General features: G+C 41.0%; 1 protein-coding gene across 1 annotated transcript in view; it reads right to left on the minus strand.

Moving 5' to 3' along the window:
• ubr4 (ubiquitin protein ligase E3 component n-recognin 4) overlaps positions 1-19530 on the minus strand; it is a 53124-nt gene that overhangs the window by 8862 nt on the left and 24732 nt on the right. Inside the window, 41 exon segments of the mRNA XM_082145498.1 lie at positions 17-107; positions 190-533; positions 2908-3036; positions 3125-3250; positions 4514-4652; positions 4770-5009; positions 5115-5308; positions 5400-5487; positions 5587-5672; positions 5823-5967; positions 6062-6230; positions 6353-6565; positions 7270-7348; positions 7434-7661; positions 8107-8256; positions 8346-8555; positions 9792-9905; positions 10310-10514; positions 10619-10787; positions 10897-11034; positions 11264-11368; positions 11478-11655; positions 12361-12491; positions 12579-12690; positions 12778-12899; positions 12977-13114; positions 13196-13370; positions 13472-13606; positions 14140-14203; positions 14913-15129; positions 15634-15850; positions 15947-16110; positions 16200-16401; positions 16680-16854; positions 16945-17102; positions 17218-17445; positions 17859-18011; positions 18099-18257; positions 18343-18525; positions 18607-18777; positions 18873-19106. Of these exon segments, the coding sequence (XP_082001624.1) occupies positions 17-107; positions 190-533; positions 2908-3036; positions 3125-3250; positions 4514-4652; positions 4770-5009; positions 5115-5308; positions 5400-5487; positions 5587-5672; positions 5823-5967; positions 6062-6230; positions 6353-6565; positions 7270-7348; positions 7434-7661; positions 8107-8256; positions 8346-8555; positions 9792-9905; positions 10310-10514; positions 10619-10787; positions 10897-11034; positions 11264-11368; positions 11478-11655; positions 12361-12491; positions 12579-12690; positions 12778-12899; positions 12977-13114; positions 13196-13370; positions 13472-13606; positions 14140-14203; positions 14913-15129; positions 15634-15850; positions 15947-16110; positions 16200-16401; positions 16680-16854; positions 16945-17102; positions 17218-17445; positions 17859-18011; positions 18099-18257; positions 18343-18525; positions 18607-18777; positions 18873-19106 (6678 nt within the window).

Genomic DNA, 19530 nt, shown 5'->3' on the forward strand with positions numbered 1-19530 from the left:
ACTATGTAATGAATACCAGATCAGGGTTGGCCCAGTGTCCTTTAAGGGCAGCTGACACCTTGGCAATAATGAGGTCATTCATCTGTTGCGTGGCCTCTGGGTGATCTCTGCAAAATACATTGACATAAAAGTAGTGAGCAACTTGTAAACACCATTAGCTATTCTCTTCAGAGATTTGTGTGTATATACCTGGTGAGCAAACAGACGAGCTGACGGACCTCCTCCCTCATGGCTCCGGTGCCACGGCGCAGGTTGTACTCAAACAGCTCTCGGATGAGGCCCTGCAGTACCAGGATCTGCCTGATGGCAGTGTTGGTCGCCAGTGCGCGCAGGAGAGTGATGCAGTGGCCCGTAACTGCGGACGCACAGCCGTAGCACTTGGTGGAGGATGTGTGTCCACAGCCCAGCACAGACAGGGCTCGGTACTGGCTGGCTGTGAAGGTGGGTTGGGTGGAGGTGCGGGATGATTTGGTAGCTGCTTCCCGCTGCTGCAGGTCATACTCCAGCAGCTCCTTGCGCGACGCAAGCACTTTCTGAATAAGTAATAAAAAAAAGACTCTTCAACTTCCATTTTATAATAAATGTAACAATAATACTTATGCAAATATTAATATTTAACTTTAATATGCTATTAAACAAGTATAATTATAATAAATTAGCAACATATATTATTATATAATTCATAATTCAATTTAATTATTAGCACTATTAAAGGGGTGGCATAATGCCCTATTCACAAGATGTAAAATAAATCTCTGATGTCCCCATCTCTGAGTGTGTGTGTGAAGTTTTAGCTCAAAATACCCCACAGATATTTTTATATAGCATGTTAAAGTTGTCACTTTTTGAGGGTTAGCAAAAACGCACCGTTTTGTCTGGCCCTTTAAATGAGTTTCAAGAGCTCCTGTGTTAGCAGCTCCGATTACCTCACGCAGACACACACTAAAATGACAGAAACTGTTCTGCCTTTTATGTTTAAACGGAGTCAGACAAAGATGGAGAGACTCAAGAAGAAGTGACAACACGTAGAATGCAACAGGACGTCTCTGAATTGAATTTATGTTGTTGATGTGGAGTTAACTATCTTCAATTAGCATATTCTGTCATGCTAATCTATAAATCGCTCATATAGGAACAGTTGTTAGATGCACACAGAGTGACTTTCTAATGCATGTGAAAAGACGGATGCTACAGTTTGAGCTGACTCACAAATGTACACGATTACAACAACTCTTCCTCTTCTCAACATTGACTGCGTTTTCCCGGGGGCGGGGTTTATGTACATTTTAGGGTTGGTGATGTCACTAACCCTGGAGGAATGTCGTGTAGTCCCTACCAGCCGTTTGTTGTAGTCCTTAAAAAACGATTTCTTTAAAAGCAAATATCTTCCTTTGCTTTGAACTTTGAGCGTTGTAACTTATGGTATGGTATGGTATACTTTATTGTCCCAATGGGAAATTTGTTTTGGGCTCACAAATACAGCCACTGCATCGCCACACATATAAAACAAACACATCACATAATAACAGAGAAGAATATACACATTTACAATCAAGTAATTGGCCTCACGCTACTGTATACACTGGAAAGTGATTTGCATCATGCCCACCTATACACTGGAAAGTAATTGGCATCCCGCCACTCTATTACACTAGAAAGTATTGGCATCACACCACTCTATACACTAAAAAGTAATTGGCATCATGTTACTCTATACACGGGAAAGTAATTGGCACCACACCACTCTATACACTGGAAAGTGATTGGCATCACCCCACTCTATACACTGTAAAGTAATTGGAATCACTCCACTCTATACATTGGAAAGTAATTGGCATCATGCCGCTCTATACACTGGAAAGGGATTGTCATCACCCCACTCTATACACTTATAAAGTAATAGGCATCACGCCACTCTGTACACTTGAGAGGCAAAAAAAGAAAAAAGAAAAAAAGAAATACCAAACTTAAAATAATTATTTCTACTTTCTATTATTTAATAACTTAACAGCTGAAGGAATGGGTTTAGTCTACAGCTAGGTATTCTTAATCTTCTCCCCGATGGCAACATTACAAACTCAGAGTGCAGGGCATGTGTTGTATCATGCAGAATCTTATTTGCCTCCCTCAATATAGATTTTTCATATAGGGTTTGGAGATATAAAGGTTCTGTTCTGCCCATGATCTTCATGGCCGTGTGAACAAACCGTCCAAGCCTAGATTTCAGATGTACTGTTAAATTACCGTACCAAAGATGTATTCCGTAACTGATCACATTCTCCAATACAGCCTGATAAAATAACATCATAATCTTACTACTGACACCATAAAGTCTAAGCCTTCTCAAGAAATACTGTCTTTGTTGTAGCCGAGTGCACAAAGTATCTATATGAACCTGCCATGTAAGAGAAGTCAACGTAAACACCAAGATATTTATATGAGGACACTTGTGCAATAGGAACATCATGAATATGTGTTCCAATTAACTTTGCAGATGTTTATGCTCAAAAAGCAACATTACACACTAACTAGAGTTAGAAAAGTGAAATCATACTCAACCACCCCTTTAAGATAATAATATTAATATTAGTTAGTTAAAAGTAAAAATTAGTTATTAGTATTTTAAAAATTTGTATTTTATTATTATGTTGTAATTAAATATTTATTATTTAACTTTAATAGAATATTAGTTGCTACTGAAAATTGCTATGGTATGAACATTGGTATTAGTATCGTAAAATTTCTCTGGTATTGTTCTTGACTGCCATTCTGAGGTATGGTTCCCGAAGCCATCTATGCTCGCAAGTTCCATCGTACTTAATTCAACAAAACTTGCGACCATTGTGGGCTAACGATGCTTATGGGAAACCCACCCCTGGTATAATAACAGCTCTATTGATCGCTAACCTGGATGATTTTGGAGAGCTCATCGAATGAAGTCTTGCAGTCTCCGCTGTATTCCTGTGCCAGTTGCTGAATGTACCGGTTAACACAGGCAGTGGACGTGCCCAGACCAGCACCTGCTCCTGTATCATCCTGAGAAAAATCATGAAAACATGAATGACACATTCAAAAGAGAAAAGTCATTGATCTGTCTGAAATTGATCAATGCTGACAGACTGACCTGTGGTTTCTCAGGAGCAGCCTCGTTAACTTTGGACAGCAGACTTTCCAGCTGCGGCCGGTGGCCCATGAGCTGGTGGTAAACCCGGTCAGCCTTGTCGAGTAGAGTGTTGATGTTGGTCACGGCCTGGACACAATAAATCGGTAACAAATGTTTTAGTAAGATGATCATTTAGACTAGGGATGGGGCCGATCCGATCCAGTATCGGTATCGGGACCGATACCAACGTAATTCACGTATCGGATTTTCCCGATCCAACCTGCGGAGATATCCGATATCCTTGAGTCATGTCTGCGCTTTAACGTTGTCTGCTGAAATGACTCCAAAAGTGATTCCCGCCGGCTAGTCTGCTAGCTGGCCGCAAACTGCGGAATGGATTTCCTGAACGGAGGCGCGGCTCAATGAGACACAGAGTTATGAGACACGCCACCGCTCAGTAAATCCATTCCGCAGTTTGCGGCCGCTGTGTGGAAATTCTTCACACTGGAAACACCGCAGAGCAAGACAGCAAAATGCAATGTTTGCAAAGCCGTAATTCAGAGCTCGTTGAAGCTCCCACGCGTCGTACAACACAACGAATGCAATCAAACATTTAAAAAAGCACCACGTTACTGTGCGTTCACACCAAACGCGAATAGCGCGTCAAATTCGCGTCTGCCGCGTCTAGTTGGACGCTTGAATATTTTGAATCCATTCGCGCGCCCAGAGCGAAATTGACGCTCGTAAAAAGCAAAAGTTTGAAGCGAAATTGACGCGCGTCTGAGGCGAAATCCGCTTGTCTGTTTGCACATGGCTGATGTTGATCGAGCATTCATCGAGAGAGTTACAGCATCGGAGCGAGGATCACCCTTTAGATAGTGTGTGTGTGTGTAAGATGTTTACACTTGCACTTTTCTTATATTTCAAGACTCAAGTATTTGACATTTTGGGAATGTAATAAATATTGACATGACCTACAGTTGCATATTTGTTTTCAGAATGGGATTTTTCCTGTTAACAGGATTTACTGTTTTTCTGACTTCCTTTTCTTACCTTATACTTACCATACATGCATAAATATGTAGGCCTACATATCATACTTGCCTGTTGAGAGGAGTTTATTTCAGCATCATATAAAATAAACAATAATGATAATAATAATAATATTAAAGCAAACACAGCTCTGGTATCGGAATAGTATCGGTATCGGCCGATATCCAAATTCAGGTATCGGGATCGGATCGGAAGTGAAAAAATGTGGATCGGTGCATCCCTAATTTAGACTATTCCTAACTTAACCCGATCTGTTTGTATGTCTCGTTTTCTGTTGGTGTTGTACGCATTTCTGTTTTACATTACACAATCTATATAAATGGATATTTATATATTGGATATTTATGCCAGCCATACCTTTTTCCTATCTTCTTCATTTTCTATAGGATCCACAGCACAGCAGGGTTTTGCATACAGCATGAAGTCAAAGCGTGCATATTTACAGAAACCACAGGCATTGCACAGGAACGGGTCCTTTTCGTCGTAATTAATGGACCTGGAAAATTCAAAACAGACAATTACAACCTCAATCTCAGTGCAATTCTGTCAGTTTCTTGGGTCTTTGTACAAAGTTAATTTTTAAAGCACATCTCAACATCCAGACCCTCCGTACCTGCACTTGTGACACTGATACACATTCTCTCCGCAGTTGCCGCAAACCCCTGGGTTGGCAGGGACCGAGGCGCTGCAGCGAGGACACTGCAGGGTCTCTGTAGACGCCTGGTAGTTCTCATAAAAATCAGAGAACTCGATCATGAGGTTGGAGGCCACGATGGGGAGAGGGAGGTCGATCTTCACTTCAGTTTGGCCTGGAGTCAACTGCACCTTCTTAGCTTTGTGCCAGCGAGCAGGTCTGCGTACACACATTTCAAATAATTTAATGTTTCATCAACCATCTACAAATACTGTCAGCAAAAATTTTCATTTTTTTACTTAAGAGTCGGATTAGCATGCTCACTTGTTCTTCAGTTCAACGATGGCCTGTACGGTCCTGTTGTTGTAGTAGAGGTTGATCGTGCGAACCATCTTGGTTCTCTTGAGATCGCCAATCTTCACTGTGACTTTGCTGATAGTGTGGCTGCCAATCAGCTTCACCACTTGCTGAGTGGTAGTGTAACGGGTGTCCACTTTGATAGATGAGAGTTTGATGTTCTAATAGCACAGGGAATAAAGTAGGCCAACATTCAGACCCATAGCACCTAAAACAAGCATTTAAATGTGACATGTCATGAACGTCACTCACAGAGAAGGGCACTTCAGGATTGTTGCACACCAAGCAGGGATCACTCTCCAGGTAAAATCCATCAAATTCCACCAGTCCAGACAGGGTGCTGAGAAGATAAGTGTTAAGAGATGAAAAATTCTGAGATGTTCAGATCACATCCGTGACCCAAAATATCTTCCAATGAGAGCATGCTGGGAACACTTACTTGTATATGTTTGAATTGGGATGATTGGTCAGGATGTGGTTTTGTGCTCTCAAAATTTCTACAGCTTTTTGAGAGTATTCCTTCAGCTGGAAAACATAGAAGCAAAACATTAGGTGCAATGCAACACAGTAACACCAACATTTTAAACCTACTATAAATTACACTACTGTTCAAAAAGTATAATCAAATTCTACCCAGTCATCTTAATAAACAATCTCATATTTGAGTATGACTACCTTCTTTTCTGTCTGAGGTGTTTTGAGGGAGAAATATCCAAGCAGGTCCACAAACTGAGCAGCTTTACGTCCATAAGCAGGTAGTTCTGGCCAAATGGCCCACATCAGGTCGAGCAGCAACTCCTGCTGGGATTTGTTTGAGTTCCTGAAAGAGAAATGTTCAGTTTAACATGACGGTTTAAGCTCAAAGCACTGGACACAAGGGAGTGCATTAAGAGAAGATTCTTGCTTCTAAGTACCTGTAGATATGCAGCGCAAGGCAGTGAGCTTGCCAGCGCACAGATGAAGAGTTGGACTCAAGCAGGAAGCAACGCAGGAACTGAATGAGAGTCTCCTTATCTGCAAATTTGTTGAGCTGACTAACAAGAGCCGTACACAACTGATCTTCCTGACTGCCAGCTCCATCTCCTGCAGGAAACACAACAGGAACATTGAGAAAAGTGTCATGAATAATTTTTCGGATTTTTAATCCTAAATGAAAGTGGTTCAATGATAAAAAATGATGAAAGATCATTGAAAAAACATCTAACCTTCTTTGTCCTTTTCCTTGTCCTCTTTCTTGCTCTTCTTGCTGGAGGATTTGCTCTGAGAGGGCTGAGATGTCCCTGAACCTCCACCTGAAGATCCTGTCGAGGCTGCCAGGACTTTACTGCCACATAAGGCGCAAGAGAGCAGCTGCAGCAGGACCGGAGAAACACCCTCATCTACTAGAAAACTCACTTGCAGCAGGAAGTACAACACCGCTACACAAAGACAGAGAGAATTCGATTACTACCACATGTGACTACTGTTTGAGCTACAGGAAGGCTTAGTTGTTCTAGTTCTCTTATGGCGCTTTTCCACTACACAGTACCAGCTCGCCTCGGCTCGCCTCGACTCGACTCGGCTCTGTTTGGTTTTCCACTGTGTAAAAGTTGTACCTGTACCTGCTTCCAGGTACTTTTTTTCGTACCACCTCTGGCGAGGTTCTAAGCGAGCTGAGGCGATACTAAAATGTGACATGAAAACAAGGCAGACTGCTGATTGGTCAGAGAGAATCGTCACTATTCACTGCGTCATCATTGCACGCGCCAGACGGAGTATCCTGAATAAAAAACAGCAAAAACAAAAACATCCAAAAACAGCATACACTCGATTTCCTCCATTGTCCTGTGTGTGTGGGTAGCGGGTGTGTCTCGTGCGTCTCGCGTAAAAGATTAAGTCACGGCAGTTTCCTGCGGCGTCGCTATGACGACCAGGTACTATTGTGGAGGTATTATCTGCAATGGAAAACGGAGCGATAAGCGAGCCGAGCCGAGGCGAGTCGAGTCGAGCTGGTACTGGTAATGGAAAAGCGCCATTAGTTGTAGAGTCATGGGTTCAATTCCCAGGGAAAGCAAGAACTGATCAAATTTGCACCCTGAATGCAATGCAAGACGCTTTGGATAAAAGAACAGTGTACACTTACAGTCATCCTTCATGCAGAACTTCTGCCAGTTGATTGTTCTCTGAGTGGCTATTTCAGCACATGCTTTAAGGTGTTCCATCTGTGTAAAAGGAAAAAAAGTTCACACAAATCCAAACTAAAATAAAAATAAAAATCGTAGGGCGTCACACATGCCTGTTACTCACCAGACTAATGAGAGTGTCATACTGTAGAGCGGAGCCAGATGTCGCTGTGACGATTCCTCCCCTCAGGAAGATGCCTTGCTCCTCCAGAAGCTTCTTGATGCCACGCACGTGAGAGTCAAGCGTGTGGAGGTCTCGGAGTTGGCGGTACTTCTCTTTGGATCCGCAGATGAACAGCAGAAGCTTCCTCACCTGTCGCCTCACGAACGGCGTCTGCTGGATCATCAGATACTGGAAGATAAGGGGGGACATTTAATATTCAACAATATTACTGAACTGCCTGCATTGACACCATTATATAAGAACTGAAGTGAGCTGGACGATGACACCACTGTTTTCTCCAGAGCGGCTATATATATATATATATATATATATATATATATATATATATATATATATATATAATTAACTAAATTAACTTTTTTTCCAACAAAAATTAACCATCACTGAACTTACTTAAGCTGGACTATAACGCTATTTTCTTCTAGATCTGCTGTACAGCAGAAACAAACTTTGTTGTATTATTTTCCTGTTATCACTGTAAAGCTGCTTTGAAACAATCAGTATTGTAAAAAGCTCTATATAAATAAAAAATAAAGGTGAAAGAGGTTGATGCATGCTGAATTATTCATTGATAACTCTTCAGCACAGGCCAAAAGCGAATTACGTGCATTACCTCTGACAGGAAATAGAACCAGGAGTGATCAAAGATAGGCGGTGGGATGCGCGCGTTGGCGTCTGCGATTTTCTTGATCTGGTAAGGCAGTCGGAGGACCATCTCAGTGAGGAGCTGAGAGTATGCTTCAAACACATCAGCAGCGTGGCCCTGAGAAACACCCACAATTTAAAGATCCGGATATTTCCTTATACAATATATTTAACGTTTCGGCAAGCTTTTTAAGAACTGGTCTGTACCTTGACATATTGGCGCAGGAAGAAGGGGCTCATGTCTGGGGGTGAAGACGAAGTGTGGGGTTTAAGGAGTTGACTGGTGGCCGTTGGCTCTTCCTCACCCTGCTGGGTCTTCCAGAACTCCAGCAGGGATTTGAGCACATGCAGGCAGTAGTCTATCGCTCCCATGCTGAGCAGAGCGGTAGCTGTTGCGTTGGAGATGAGAGAAGACGACTGGCGAGAAAACAGATGAAACTGAATTATTTAAAGGTATTTTACACTCAGTGCTCTGCAAAGTAAACCTTGTAGCATGTAAACAATAATATTAGAAATTAACTAGATTTAAACTTCCCAACGCAAAATATATTGTTACATTTGAGGTAAGCTTTTAGGCTTTTTTGCATACATTAAATTATGAGAGCCACTTTGCTCTTATGATGACACTTTTCTATTGGAATTTTTTTATTGGAGAATAATAAATGCACATATACAGATAACACAAAAGGGGCCGTTCGGACATGTGCTGCTTTGTGGAAACTATAGCTGGTTAAATAGATGCAAGGCAGGAAGACCATCAGATCTCAGTATACAAACAGATGTAATCAATTTAATAGTGTGGCTGCCAATCAAATTAATGTTCAACAATTATGTCACCAGCTACATTTTAAATACTTAACATTTTATTAAATGTAAATAATAGAAGATTTAAAACTTTATAACATTTCTTAAAAGTATACTTTAATATAAAATGTCCTTTTCCAAAAGGAAATAAATAAGAATTTAAAGTTAAAATGTATTTCTTATTTAAAGAATTTAATATAATTTTAATCCTAAAAAACGTATTTTGTAAATTTACAAAATCCAAACAGAGACCTAAGAGTGAAATAATTTATAAAACGTTTGTGCTCAACCGTTCACAAGTAAAAATATTTTCTTTTAAAGAAATTAACACTTATTTAGTAGGATACATTAAATTGATCAAAAGTGACAGTAAAGACGTTTTACAAATGTAACAAAATTCTATTCTATATTCTATGTTAATTATAATTAAATTAAAATTCTTTTGAACTTTCTATTCATCAAAAAAATCATGAAAAATATGAAGCACAACTGTAATCAGAAATGTTTCTTGAGCGTCAAATCAGCATATTAGAATGATTTCTGAAGGATCATGTGACATTGAAGACTGGAGTAATGATGCAGCAAATTCAGCTTTGCCATCACAGGAATAAATTACATTTTAAAATATATTAAAATTGAAAACAATATTATACATTTACAATATTTTATAATATTAAAATTCTTCTGGATACTCGATGGTATCGAGGCAATTCGTTCGGTGCCTAAAAAGTATCGAACTCAATACCCAGCCCTATTTAATTCTCAGACTTAGTGGTTCAAAATAAATATTTTAACCTTCAGAACAAAGCTTTGTAAGCACGATATTACCATAGCGAAGTTGACAGTTACCTCAGAGGAGGATTTTGAGCCAGACTTGGTGCGGGACATGAAGACACTGAGGAGCCTCATGATGACCAGGTGCACCTCGTTTATGGAGCAGCGCTCATTCTTCTTTGAAACATCCTGGAAACCAAAAATGACACAATCTATATTCTGTATTTCTATATATTCCATCTATCTATGTCTCCTGTATATGTATATTGATATCTATAATATAATCTATGGCCTGGTTTAACAGACAAGGCTTAGATTAAGCCAGGATTAGACTTTAGTTCAATTAGGACATTAAAGTAGCTTTTATAAATGTGCCTTAGGAAGAAAAAAAAAAACATACTGGTGTCCATCCTGAGACAAAACAATGGCACTGACAATGGCATAAGATATGTCAGTGCAAGTTGCTTTCAGTTAAAACAGCTCAAACATGCATTTTAGTCTGTGACAGGGCTTAAGCCTTGTCTGTGAAACTGGGGGTATACATTCCAAACTAGAACAATGCATTTAAGTGAAGTTCTTGCAATCAGTCTCACCTTCTTGTGCATGCCGAGCTCTGCGATGAGCTGGGCCAGAAGGTCGTCCAGTGCTCCCTTGTCTTTCTCGTCCTCTCCATCTAGATCTGTGGTCAGCATGAGGATGACCTGCATGTAGGGAATGGCCTGAACTCCACCAACAGCGTGGAGCTGGGACAGGTGCTGCAGGAGACGCTCCAAGAGCATCAAACGCACCATGTGCAACCTGGTCAGAGGAGCGAGACAGGCAAATAGACAGTTGTTATTATACAGAAACGCATTTTATTCCAGTTTATAAAATGAGATAAGTGCTACATCATGTAGACAGACCTGTTGCTTGTGTGGATGTCGCCCTCTGTCTCTCCTTCTCCTTCTGATCCGTCTCCTTCATGCTGGGCCGTAGTGGTGCTGATGGCTCCAGTGCTGGAGCTCACGCTGCCTGGTCCAGCAGGGTGTCCTTCAACAGTCGTGTCCCCGTAAGCACTGCTGCGGCCAGACACTGAAACACACAAATTGTCCTGAGTGGATGAAACTCCACAAAACGAGCCACTTTAAAATCTTTTATATGTTTAAAAACATCAAACAAACAGTAAAAATTCAAGTCTTACCATTGTGTTCACCGGCAACTGAGTCGACGGCACTGCCTCCGCTCTCAGAACCCACGCTGCCCCCGTGCTCGGCGGGAGAGGTGCGCAGCGTGGAGCCGTCTGTGGCCGCTGTGCTCCCCTCATCATCCGAGGCTGGGGCTGAAAGCATAACCAGAGCTGTTACAGGAAAAAAACAGCAGGCTTTGCTAAGGGGGGGTTTCTAAAGGTGCACACGAACATATACATAGAAAAACAGCCATATGTTTGAAAATTATTGGAAATTGGAAGAAACAATGACATGAAGGGATGACAGAAGGAATGGTGGGTGAGCAATGAGCATGCAATAAGTATTACAGAAAGAGATTTGTGGAGAGATGGGTGCAGTTACCTGATGCAGTGGTGTCTGAAAGGGTCCCCGCGTCCAAAGATGAGGAGCTGGGGGCCTGACCGGACAGACCCAGACTCTGTAGACCAAGAGCACTGCTGCTGCTGCCTGCAGACACAGCATACATTCAACATTAGACAACTGATGGTCATATAACTAGCTAAAAAAAAAACGCATGCTGGTTTCTCTCTGAGGGCGGAAAAGTGGAAACAGTGACCTTGCTGGTCTTGTTGCAGACTGAGAGCTATAGCCAGCTCCACCATGGTCTCGTCATCAGCATCTGGGGGGATGTCCAGCATGGGTGGGAAGCCCTCCGCCCCTGCCAGCAGAGCTTCCAGAGACGAGGGGTTCCCATTGCTCACATTCTCTGCCGTTTCCAGCACCATAGACTCCGACTGCAGATCAAACAGAGAGAAAGAAGAGGATTATATAACAACCGCCTTCTTTAAATACGGAAGTTTGGACAAAGACTGTGTTCACCAGTGGCAGGTTTTTTGGGGGCTGGCTGTTTAAAGCATGAACTGGACTTTTGATGTTCTGCTTACATGAAGTAAATTGAGCTGCTGAGTTTATATTTGTGCATCATTATTCGTTATGTGTATCCACTTGGGAAAAGTTGCTTGGAGATAAGCTTTACCTTGACTCACAATGATTATTTGTTCATTACCTGTTATATTAATATATAGATAATTATATGACTTGCATGATTTAAAGAATCATATTACTGCCCAAAATTAAATTCGAAACTGAATTATTTAGTCAAAATGTTATTATATTATTTAATATGATTAAATTATATAAATATTTCACAATATTACGGTTTTATTTAATTTTTAATCAAATAAATGCAGTTTATGAGAATTCCTTCATAAACAAAAAATCTTACGGACCCTAAATGTTTGAACAGTAGTGAATATATGCATTAATTACAAATCAATCCAAAATAATCAAATCAGTTCAGATCAAATCAAATCAAAGTCCCAATTTAAGAGTGAATTTCATAATCATAAAATAATAAAATCCAATCTAATCATTGTCAGATAAAATTATTAACACTCTTATGGTCCAATAGAAGGACTAATAGTGGCTGCGAAGCTCACCACCATCTCAAAGTCACCGTGGTCCACCTCGTTTTGTTCTTGACTCTCCTGCCTGCCGCCTTCCCCTCCCGTCATGTTGGAGGACTGCATCTTCTCATCAGCATCGTCATCATCGTCGTCATCTTTATCTCCTAGCACAGAAATGCATTGTTTGAGGTTGATTCATTGAGGTGTGCGTGTATGATTTAAGTCACAAAGCTGAAAGGCACAGCTCATACCCATGGGCGTGTTGGAGCGTGGGGGAGAAGGCAAGGTCACATGTCTGCGCTTGTTTCTGGGTCTCAAAACTCTAATCAGCGCCTGTTTGCAAGCAAAGCTCACAGAGGTGTCCTGTAGACCAAAAAGATTAGATTACAATGATAACTGTTCTCAAAAGATATAGATTATATCTGAGAAGAATGACAACGGGATACATACAGGGCAGAGCAGCATCTGCATGTAGATTTTGGATGCCACATTTATGTAATCCAGCTCACAGGTGCAGTAGCCGTGAATGATATCAATTAGAGCATTCACTGTGGCTTCAATGTGAGTTAGACCTTAGAGAAAAACAAAACGATGTCAGTATTTTGAACCAATACATCCGTGGACTCTTCAAATCAATCCAACCACGTACCTGGCAAACAGGCTGGAGCCAAAAAGGCATTCTTAGGTTTGAGGGCATGAAGTTTCCAGAAGTTAGTGACCAGTTGCATGATGAAGCTACAGCTCTCAGTATCATATTTCAGGCCATCCTTCCCATCATCACCTACATCTGACAAGAGAAAAACTGCCTGTATTAAGAGGCACATAAAATGACTACAAGATGAACGTACAAGAGGTTTAATGAGCGTACCAGTGTCTGATTGAGGAAGTCTGGACTCGGTGAAGTGCACAAGGTTATTGGGTCTCATGATGGCGATGGAGCGGGCTGTGATCACCAGCCTCTGGAACACATCAGGGTCCAGCTCCTTCCCTTCTTTACTGCAGCTGTTCAGACACTGTACTGCGTTGCTCAGCAGAGACTGATCCTAAATACAGATTCAGCACCAGTTATGAAGCGGAGCGTAAAAGACATGGTGATTCATGTTTAACACGGGATCAATTTCTAATCAGCAGTGATCATGTGTACCTTGTGGTTGTGGTAGGCTGTGCGGCTGGTGTGCAGGCTTGCCAGAAGGCCTTTGGTCTGTTGCAGTACTCCAGCAGGAGTGGGGATGGACAGGAGGAGAGTGGCCAACTCTAGAGCCGCAGTTTTATTTTTCTCCTATAGATTTTAGGGATGGAAAAGCATCACACAAAAATGGAAATTTCAATCAAAAACAGAAGAAACAGAAAAAAGACAGTAGTTTTGATATTTGCTATAAAAAAAAAGTAGTGTTGCTATTTTTATATATATATTTTTTTTTATTTTATTATATATATATATATATATATATATATATACAGATGAAAAACTTCAACTAAAATAAGAAGTTACATTTACAACTGATTGAAACAAAAAGTTGAAACTGAAGCACAAATGACTAAACAAGCACAATAAAACAGCTTTTATTAGGAAACTGATATGATTTCATCTTATTTGAATGTACATAATTTTAAACAAACATAGAAAAAAATATTTTCTTGTGTAAAACTAGTATACCTTTCTGATTTACTGAAAGGCAAATGTACTAATCCTATAGACAAGGTACAACCTATACCTTATGATGTTTTTATTTTCAATTTTTGGACCAACTTAGCAGCAAAGCAACAGTACTTTTGATATCCCCAATCTCAAAGAGAATATCTCTCCCTTACCTTTTCAACAGGGGAGCCCACGGCAAAGCAGCTCTCTAAAGCTTCCAGTGAGCTGACCACCAACCTAGAGATCAGACAACAGTTAGATAGGGAAAGCAATGCATTGTATTAAAATTACAGCAGTCCATACTAACATATTCAAATTCTACACCATTCTCAAAGCATTGTCATTCTCAAACCATAACACATTATCATCAAACATTAAGAGTGTTAAAGAACAACTGTGTGATTACTAATGTCTTTATAAATGCTGTAATTGTCCTGCATGATCTACACCAGAGCAAGCTCAGTCTGACTGCTCTCTCACACATACACACACACACGAGCAAACCACCATGCACACAAGCAGAGAAAGGGCGGTTACTAACCGGTCCAAGGCTGATAAGGACTCAGTTTCACAACTTTTTTTATTGTTTTAGGGAGCAAAGAAAAAGAAAAATGTGTGAGGATCACAGAAAAGAAATACGTAAAAATGATTTGTATGTCAAACACAGGAAACGATTGCATGCAAGCACGAGGTCATTATGATGGCAGCCATGCACTGGACACGTCACGCGCACACCCCCCCCACTCCCTCCTCTATGCTCTGCTCTTCGTTTTAGTTACGTTAATCGACATCAAATACGGACACTTTTAGAGACAATAATATAGATTAAATGCAGTTTAAGGGAAACGAAGACAAAGACAGAAAACATGATGAATTATTTTTTACAGGAAATCAAATCAAGTAATATGTTGAAATCAGAGCACACAGGTTAAGGTGACAAGTGTACCTCTCCAGTACAGTGCCGCTAGTGGCGATGGGGCTTGTGACGTCACTGTCTCCGGTCCCGTTGCCCTGGTTGAGGTTGGGGCTGCACACGTTGTTGACTGCAGCTGAAGGAAAGTCCTCCGGTGGCTCATCTGGCCAACCGAACTGCTCTTTGGTTTTGCCATAAATCTTAATGGAGTCCAGCATGGTGACACCTGCTGGGTCGACTGAAGCACCAACTGAAGAAAAAAACCACGAAAAAATCGTCAAAATACATATTATAATATATTAGTAATATAAATATTTACTTTATTATAAATGTTACAATTTCACAATATAGTGTGTGAAAAAAAAAAAAAGAGTTACAAGCACTTATTGTAGTAATAACAGTAAATTATGCATAATTACATGCAACTAAACCAAACCCTAATCCTATCGTAAGTAAATAATACTTAAATGTATAATTTACTTAAAATAAAGTGTAACCATAAAAAAATCATATTATTTTTTGTGTAATATTATAATGTAATTGGTTGTATTATATAATTTAATTGAAATGTCAAATATTTAATGTTCATGTCAATTTTTTTTCTTTTAAAATGAATTATGATTAATATTATGCTAGTTTTATAGTAAAATAGATATACAGTTAATAATTATCATAATAAGGAATGAGTAGGTGTGTCCAAAAGTTTCACTGGTAGTGTACATGGAAGTAGTTCTGATATCTGTTGGGATCTTACTGAAAATGGAGAGCTTCTTGTCCGCCTGAAGGGCTTCCTCACGAGTGAAAGGGAAGTCAAACCAGCGAGAGCGCGTCAGGTTCAACTGCATGGTGCGTCCAAAGATTTCAATGTAGGAGGGAGCTCGCTCAATGGCCTGAGTGCCCACCTGCACCCTCATTCCCGTCATCACCATCGAGTTGTTATTGTTCACTACTTCCACCGTGAAACCTCCAGGCTGTTGGCGGGAAACAACACAAATGACTTAAAGTGGAAAAGCAAACCACTGATGATCATTTCAAAATAATATTTTTGCTAGAATCATTTTTTATACCTTGGTGTTGGCCACATACATCCCTGTAGAGTTCAGCCGGTGTTTGATTTGTTGGCCGTTGTAGACCTGCAGCAGGTCGTTGCCACCAAACTCCACCTCTGTCAGCTGCTGATTGTGCTCGAAAAAGTCTACAGGAAAAGTGACTTGGCTGGATGTGCGTGTGGCTGACGAGGGAAAACAAAAAGGCACATAACCATCACTAAACAACACTAAACAACATGTGATGAATCCGAGGGAATGTGGCGTGACTCACTGGCCGTGGCTGTCTTGCGTTTACGGACAGGTTTCATGATGCTGATCACACTGCTAGGCTGAAGGGAGGGCTGAAGCCAATAGGACGTGTTCTCCACGTTAGCCATGTATATACGGAGGCTGCCATCTTCACACAGCAGAATCATAGTGGTGCGCTGCTGCTCGTTGCTCGCTGTGTGGCGTATTGCTACCATGTCCTGAATCTGAGGGGAAGAGAGAGACTTTATGTGTTTGCTTGACTTGGCATAGTAGTAGGATTTATTGAAATCAAACTTTTGCCTATTCCAGCCTCTGGTACCCTGGTATCAGTAGTAAATTGGGACTTGGGTGACTAGTAAAATTTTATAATTCAGTCTCAACAAATGTTGCATTAAGCAGTACACACTAATCACAGAAAACAATGAGTTTTACAATATAACAAAAAAACTTTCATAATATATATGTTATACTTCCTCTAGACTAGGAAAATCTAGGAACTGACCTTAGCTTTTGCTGGCAGGGTTTTGATTTCCTGGATGAGGAACGTGTCTGGTTTTACCATGATGACCAGAGGGATTCCTGTGGTCTGCTGTACGCAGCATAGCAACCCTGGGTGGTTCATCACTTCTGACCACTGACAGAGTGCTGGAGAGGTCTTACTACTACCTCCATTAGAACTGGATGTACAAGAGAATGAACATTAGAGAAATACAAAACACACGAGTGACAGAGTGTTACATAAGAATAGCCTTATGTAGAAATCCTACCCTTTGACATTGATGGTGAAGAGTCTCTGTGTTTCCATGCTGCTGCGGCTCACTGTGGCAGCGAATGACTTGCCCTGACTGTAGCTGAAGAAGAGCATCTGCAGGACGTGGGAGTAATACACAGAGACTCCGCCTCCAGCCACCTGGCCATTACTATCCTGCGAAGCAAACACACCACTAACTCAGCATGCTGTCATGCTCAATCTATTCTGAAATCTGTTCGGTTAACTTATTTCAGTCTAACTGACTAGCAAAAGATAATGTCGTAAGAACCTTCAGATCCTCGTGGTTGATCTCCAGAACGTTGGTGACGTAGAAAGGGCCATGCTGGGCACTGCTGGACTCATCCATCACCTGAGTGTACATGTAGCCAGCTGAGGACATGATCACAATGATGTTTTTGCCCTCCTCGTTGAACAGGAATGTGGCATCTCTGATCTTCGAACTTGGTAGCAGGAAGTAGTACATGGGGCTCAGGGCATCCACAGATAAGTCGTAAATCTGCAAGGAACAGTCATTTGAGGCACAATACTTTTGGTCAGTGACTATATATATATATTCATATTTATCTCACATTTGAGGACAAAATTATTTTTTAAGTAAATACAGCAAGAACTAGCATTATACTTACACTACTGTTCAAAAGTTTGGGATCAATAATATATATAAGAACATTTTAAACTGCAGTAATATTTCACAATTTTGTGTTTTTTGACAAAAATAAATACAGCCTTGGGGATCATAAGAGGCTTATTTAAAAAAGATAACAAAAATTATTTGATTTTGATTTGATTATCAAAAATAAACATTATCCATTGTTTGCACATTTTGAAAATGATAAACTTCTAATTGGAAGTTGTTTGCCAAATTTCAACCAATAACAAAGCAGTTCCATGACAAGTACAATAATTCACCTTGACAAAATCGGCAGTTATAATGGCCAATTCAGTCTGTGATCCAGGAAGCCAGATGGCCTTGATGATGAAGTTTCCAGTTGCAAGTTGCGGATGCAGGACTAAGTGATCTGACACAGAGCCTGTGCTGCTGAACGTCAGAACGTGACAATCCTGTAAATGATAGGCACAGAGAAATTAGACTAAAATCATTCAAAAAAAAAAAAAAAGTTGTGTCATAGTTTTGTCTGCATTTGCTACCTTGAGTCCACACACTGCTAGATAATCCTCATTACAGGGGTTTCCTGTGAGGCTGAGCACAGTGAAGGGAACCGGAGCGGAGGCTAGACGAGTCAAAGTCAGTTTCCTCTTACTGGAGTCAGCCTGCTTCAACAGCGCAGACAACTGCAGGACCGTGATCTGCAAACAAAAAAACTCACCATGTAGTCTCAATAAAACATGATGTAGCGAAGATACAAACTCGTATTAAGGTTTTCTGTATTACCTTGCCCTTCTCATGGCTGACAGCGAGGTGTTGTCTGCGTCCGTGAGGGGACGACAGCACACACATGGCTACCCGACGCAGCACATGCGCGCTGATGAGCTGGCGGATGGTCTGTCCTTGATCTCCACTGTAGTTCATTCTGACATTCTCAAAAGCGCCCTCTTGTGAGCCCAGTGTGGGAACCTGGAAGATAAAATCATGTTTAGTTTCAGCAATTTTGTTTTGGGAGCATTAAGAATTAGTCTTTAGGTATTTGGTTAATACCATGAGCTGGTCGGTCATCTCGACGGTCTTGTCTTGAGTGTGTAATTCGTTTAGAGCGTGCTGAGCCCGGCTGCTGCTGCCCACCGCTGATGCCTGCTGGAAGTTGGTCTGAATGGCGTCCATTAGGAAAATGAGCAACTCCAACACCAGGGCTGCTGTGGAGGAGCTTGACTGCAAAAAAGAACGATAACAGTGAGACAGGTCCGGTCTGCTTTCAGTCAAAACATCAATGGTTCAGAGAACGAAGAGTGAGGAAATTCTCGCACCACTTGAACGAGCAGGTCCTCTCTGCAGCCCTCGATGTTTTTACATACGCTGCTCTTCTTAGGCTTGTCGTCGTCGCTGCTTTTGCCGTCACAGATGGTGACTTTTCCTTTGTCCGCGGGTGAGGCGCTCTGGTGACGGATGGCGCTCTCTGGCATGCGCAGCTCGCTCTGAAAGGCCGAGGACTCCTTCATGGTGGAGCTCATTCCACTGCTCGGACTTCTTTTCACTAGAGCCTGTAAAACAAGGATACAGACCCAGGATCAGGGATACAGGATGCATTGCATTGGCTAAATTACAAAGATGTTTATGCTTGGGGAGGGGAGGGGGACACAACAGGGAAGAGGGAAATAAATTAGATTGTTACATGCTTTGTGTTTCCATCAAGGAGACATGCATGAGTGGATATGGCTTAAATGTTGAAATGTTTATCTGAAAAGCTTTTTAGACTTGAAAAATAAGTGGGAATCTTATGGATATACAACTACTATAATGAAGATTAAAGGAACATTTACTCACACATGTCGTTCCAAACTTGCAAGTTTCTAAAAAATGTTTCAAACTGAGTACTAAACAGGGTCTGAAGTTTTTTTTTTTTGCTTCTGGGGATATAATAATAGATGGAGATATATTCCAAATCTTCTGAAGCCAATCAGTAAA

This window comes from Leuciscus leuciscus (assembly GCF_965113295.1).
Source record: "Leuciscus leuciscus genome assembly, chromosome: 18".
NCBI classification, from domain to species: Eukaryota; Metazoa; Chordata; class Actinopteri; order Cypriniformes; family Leuciscidae; genus Leuciscus; species Leuciscus leuciscus.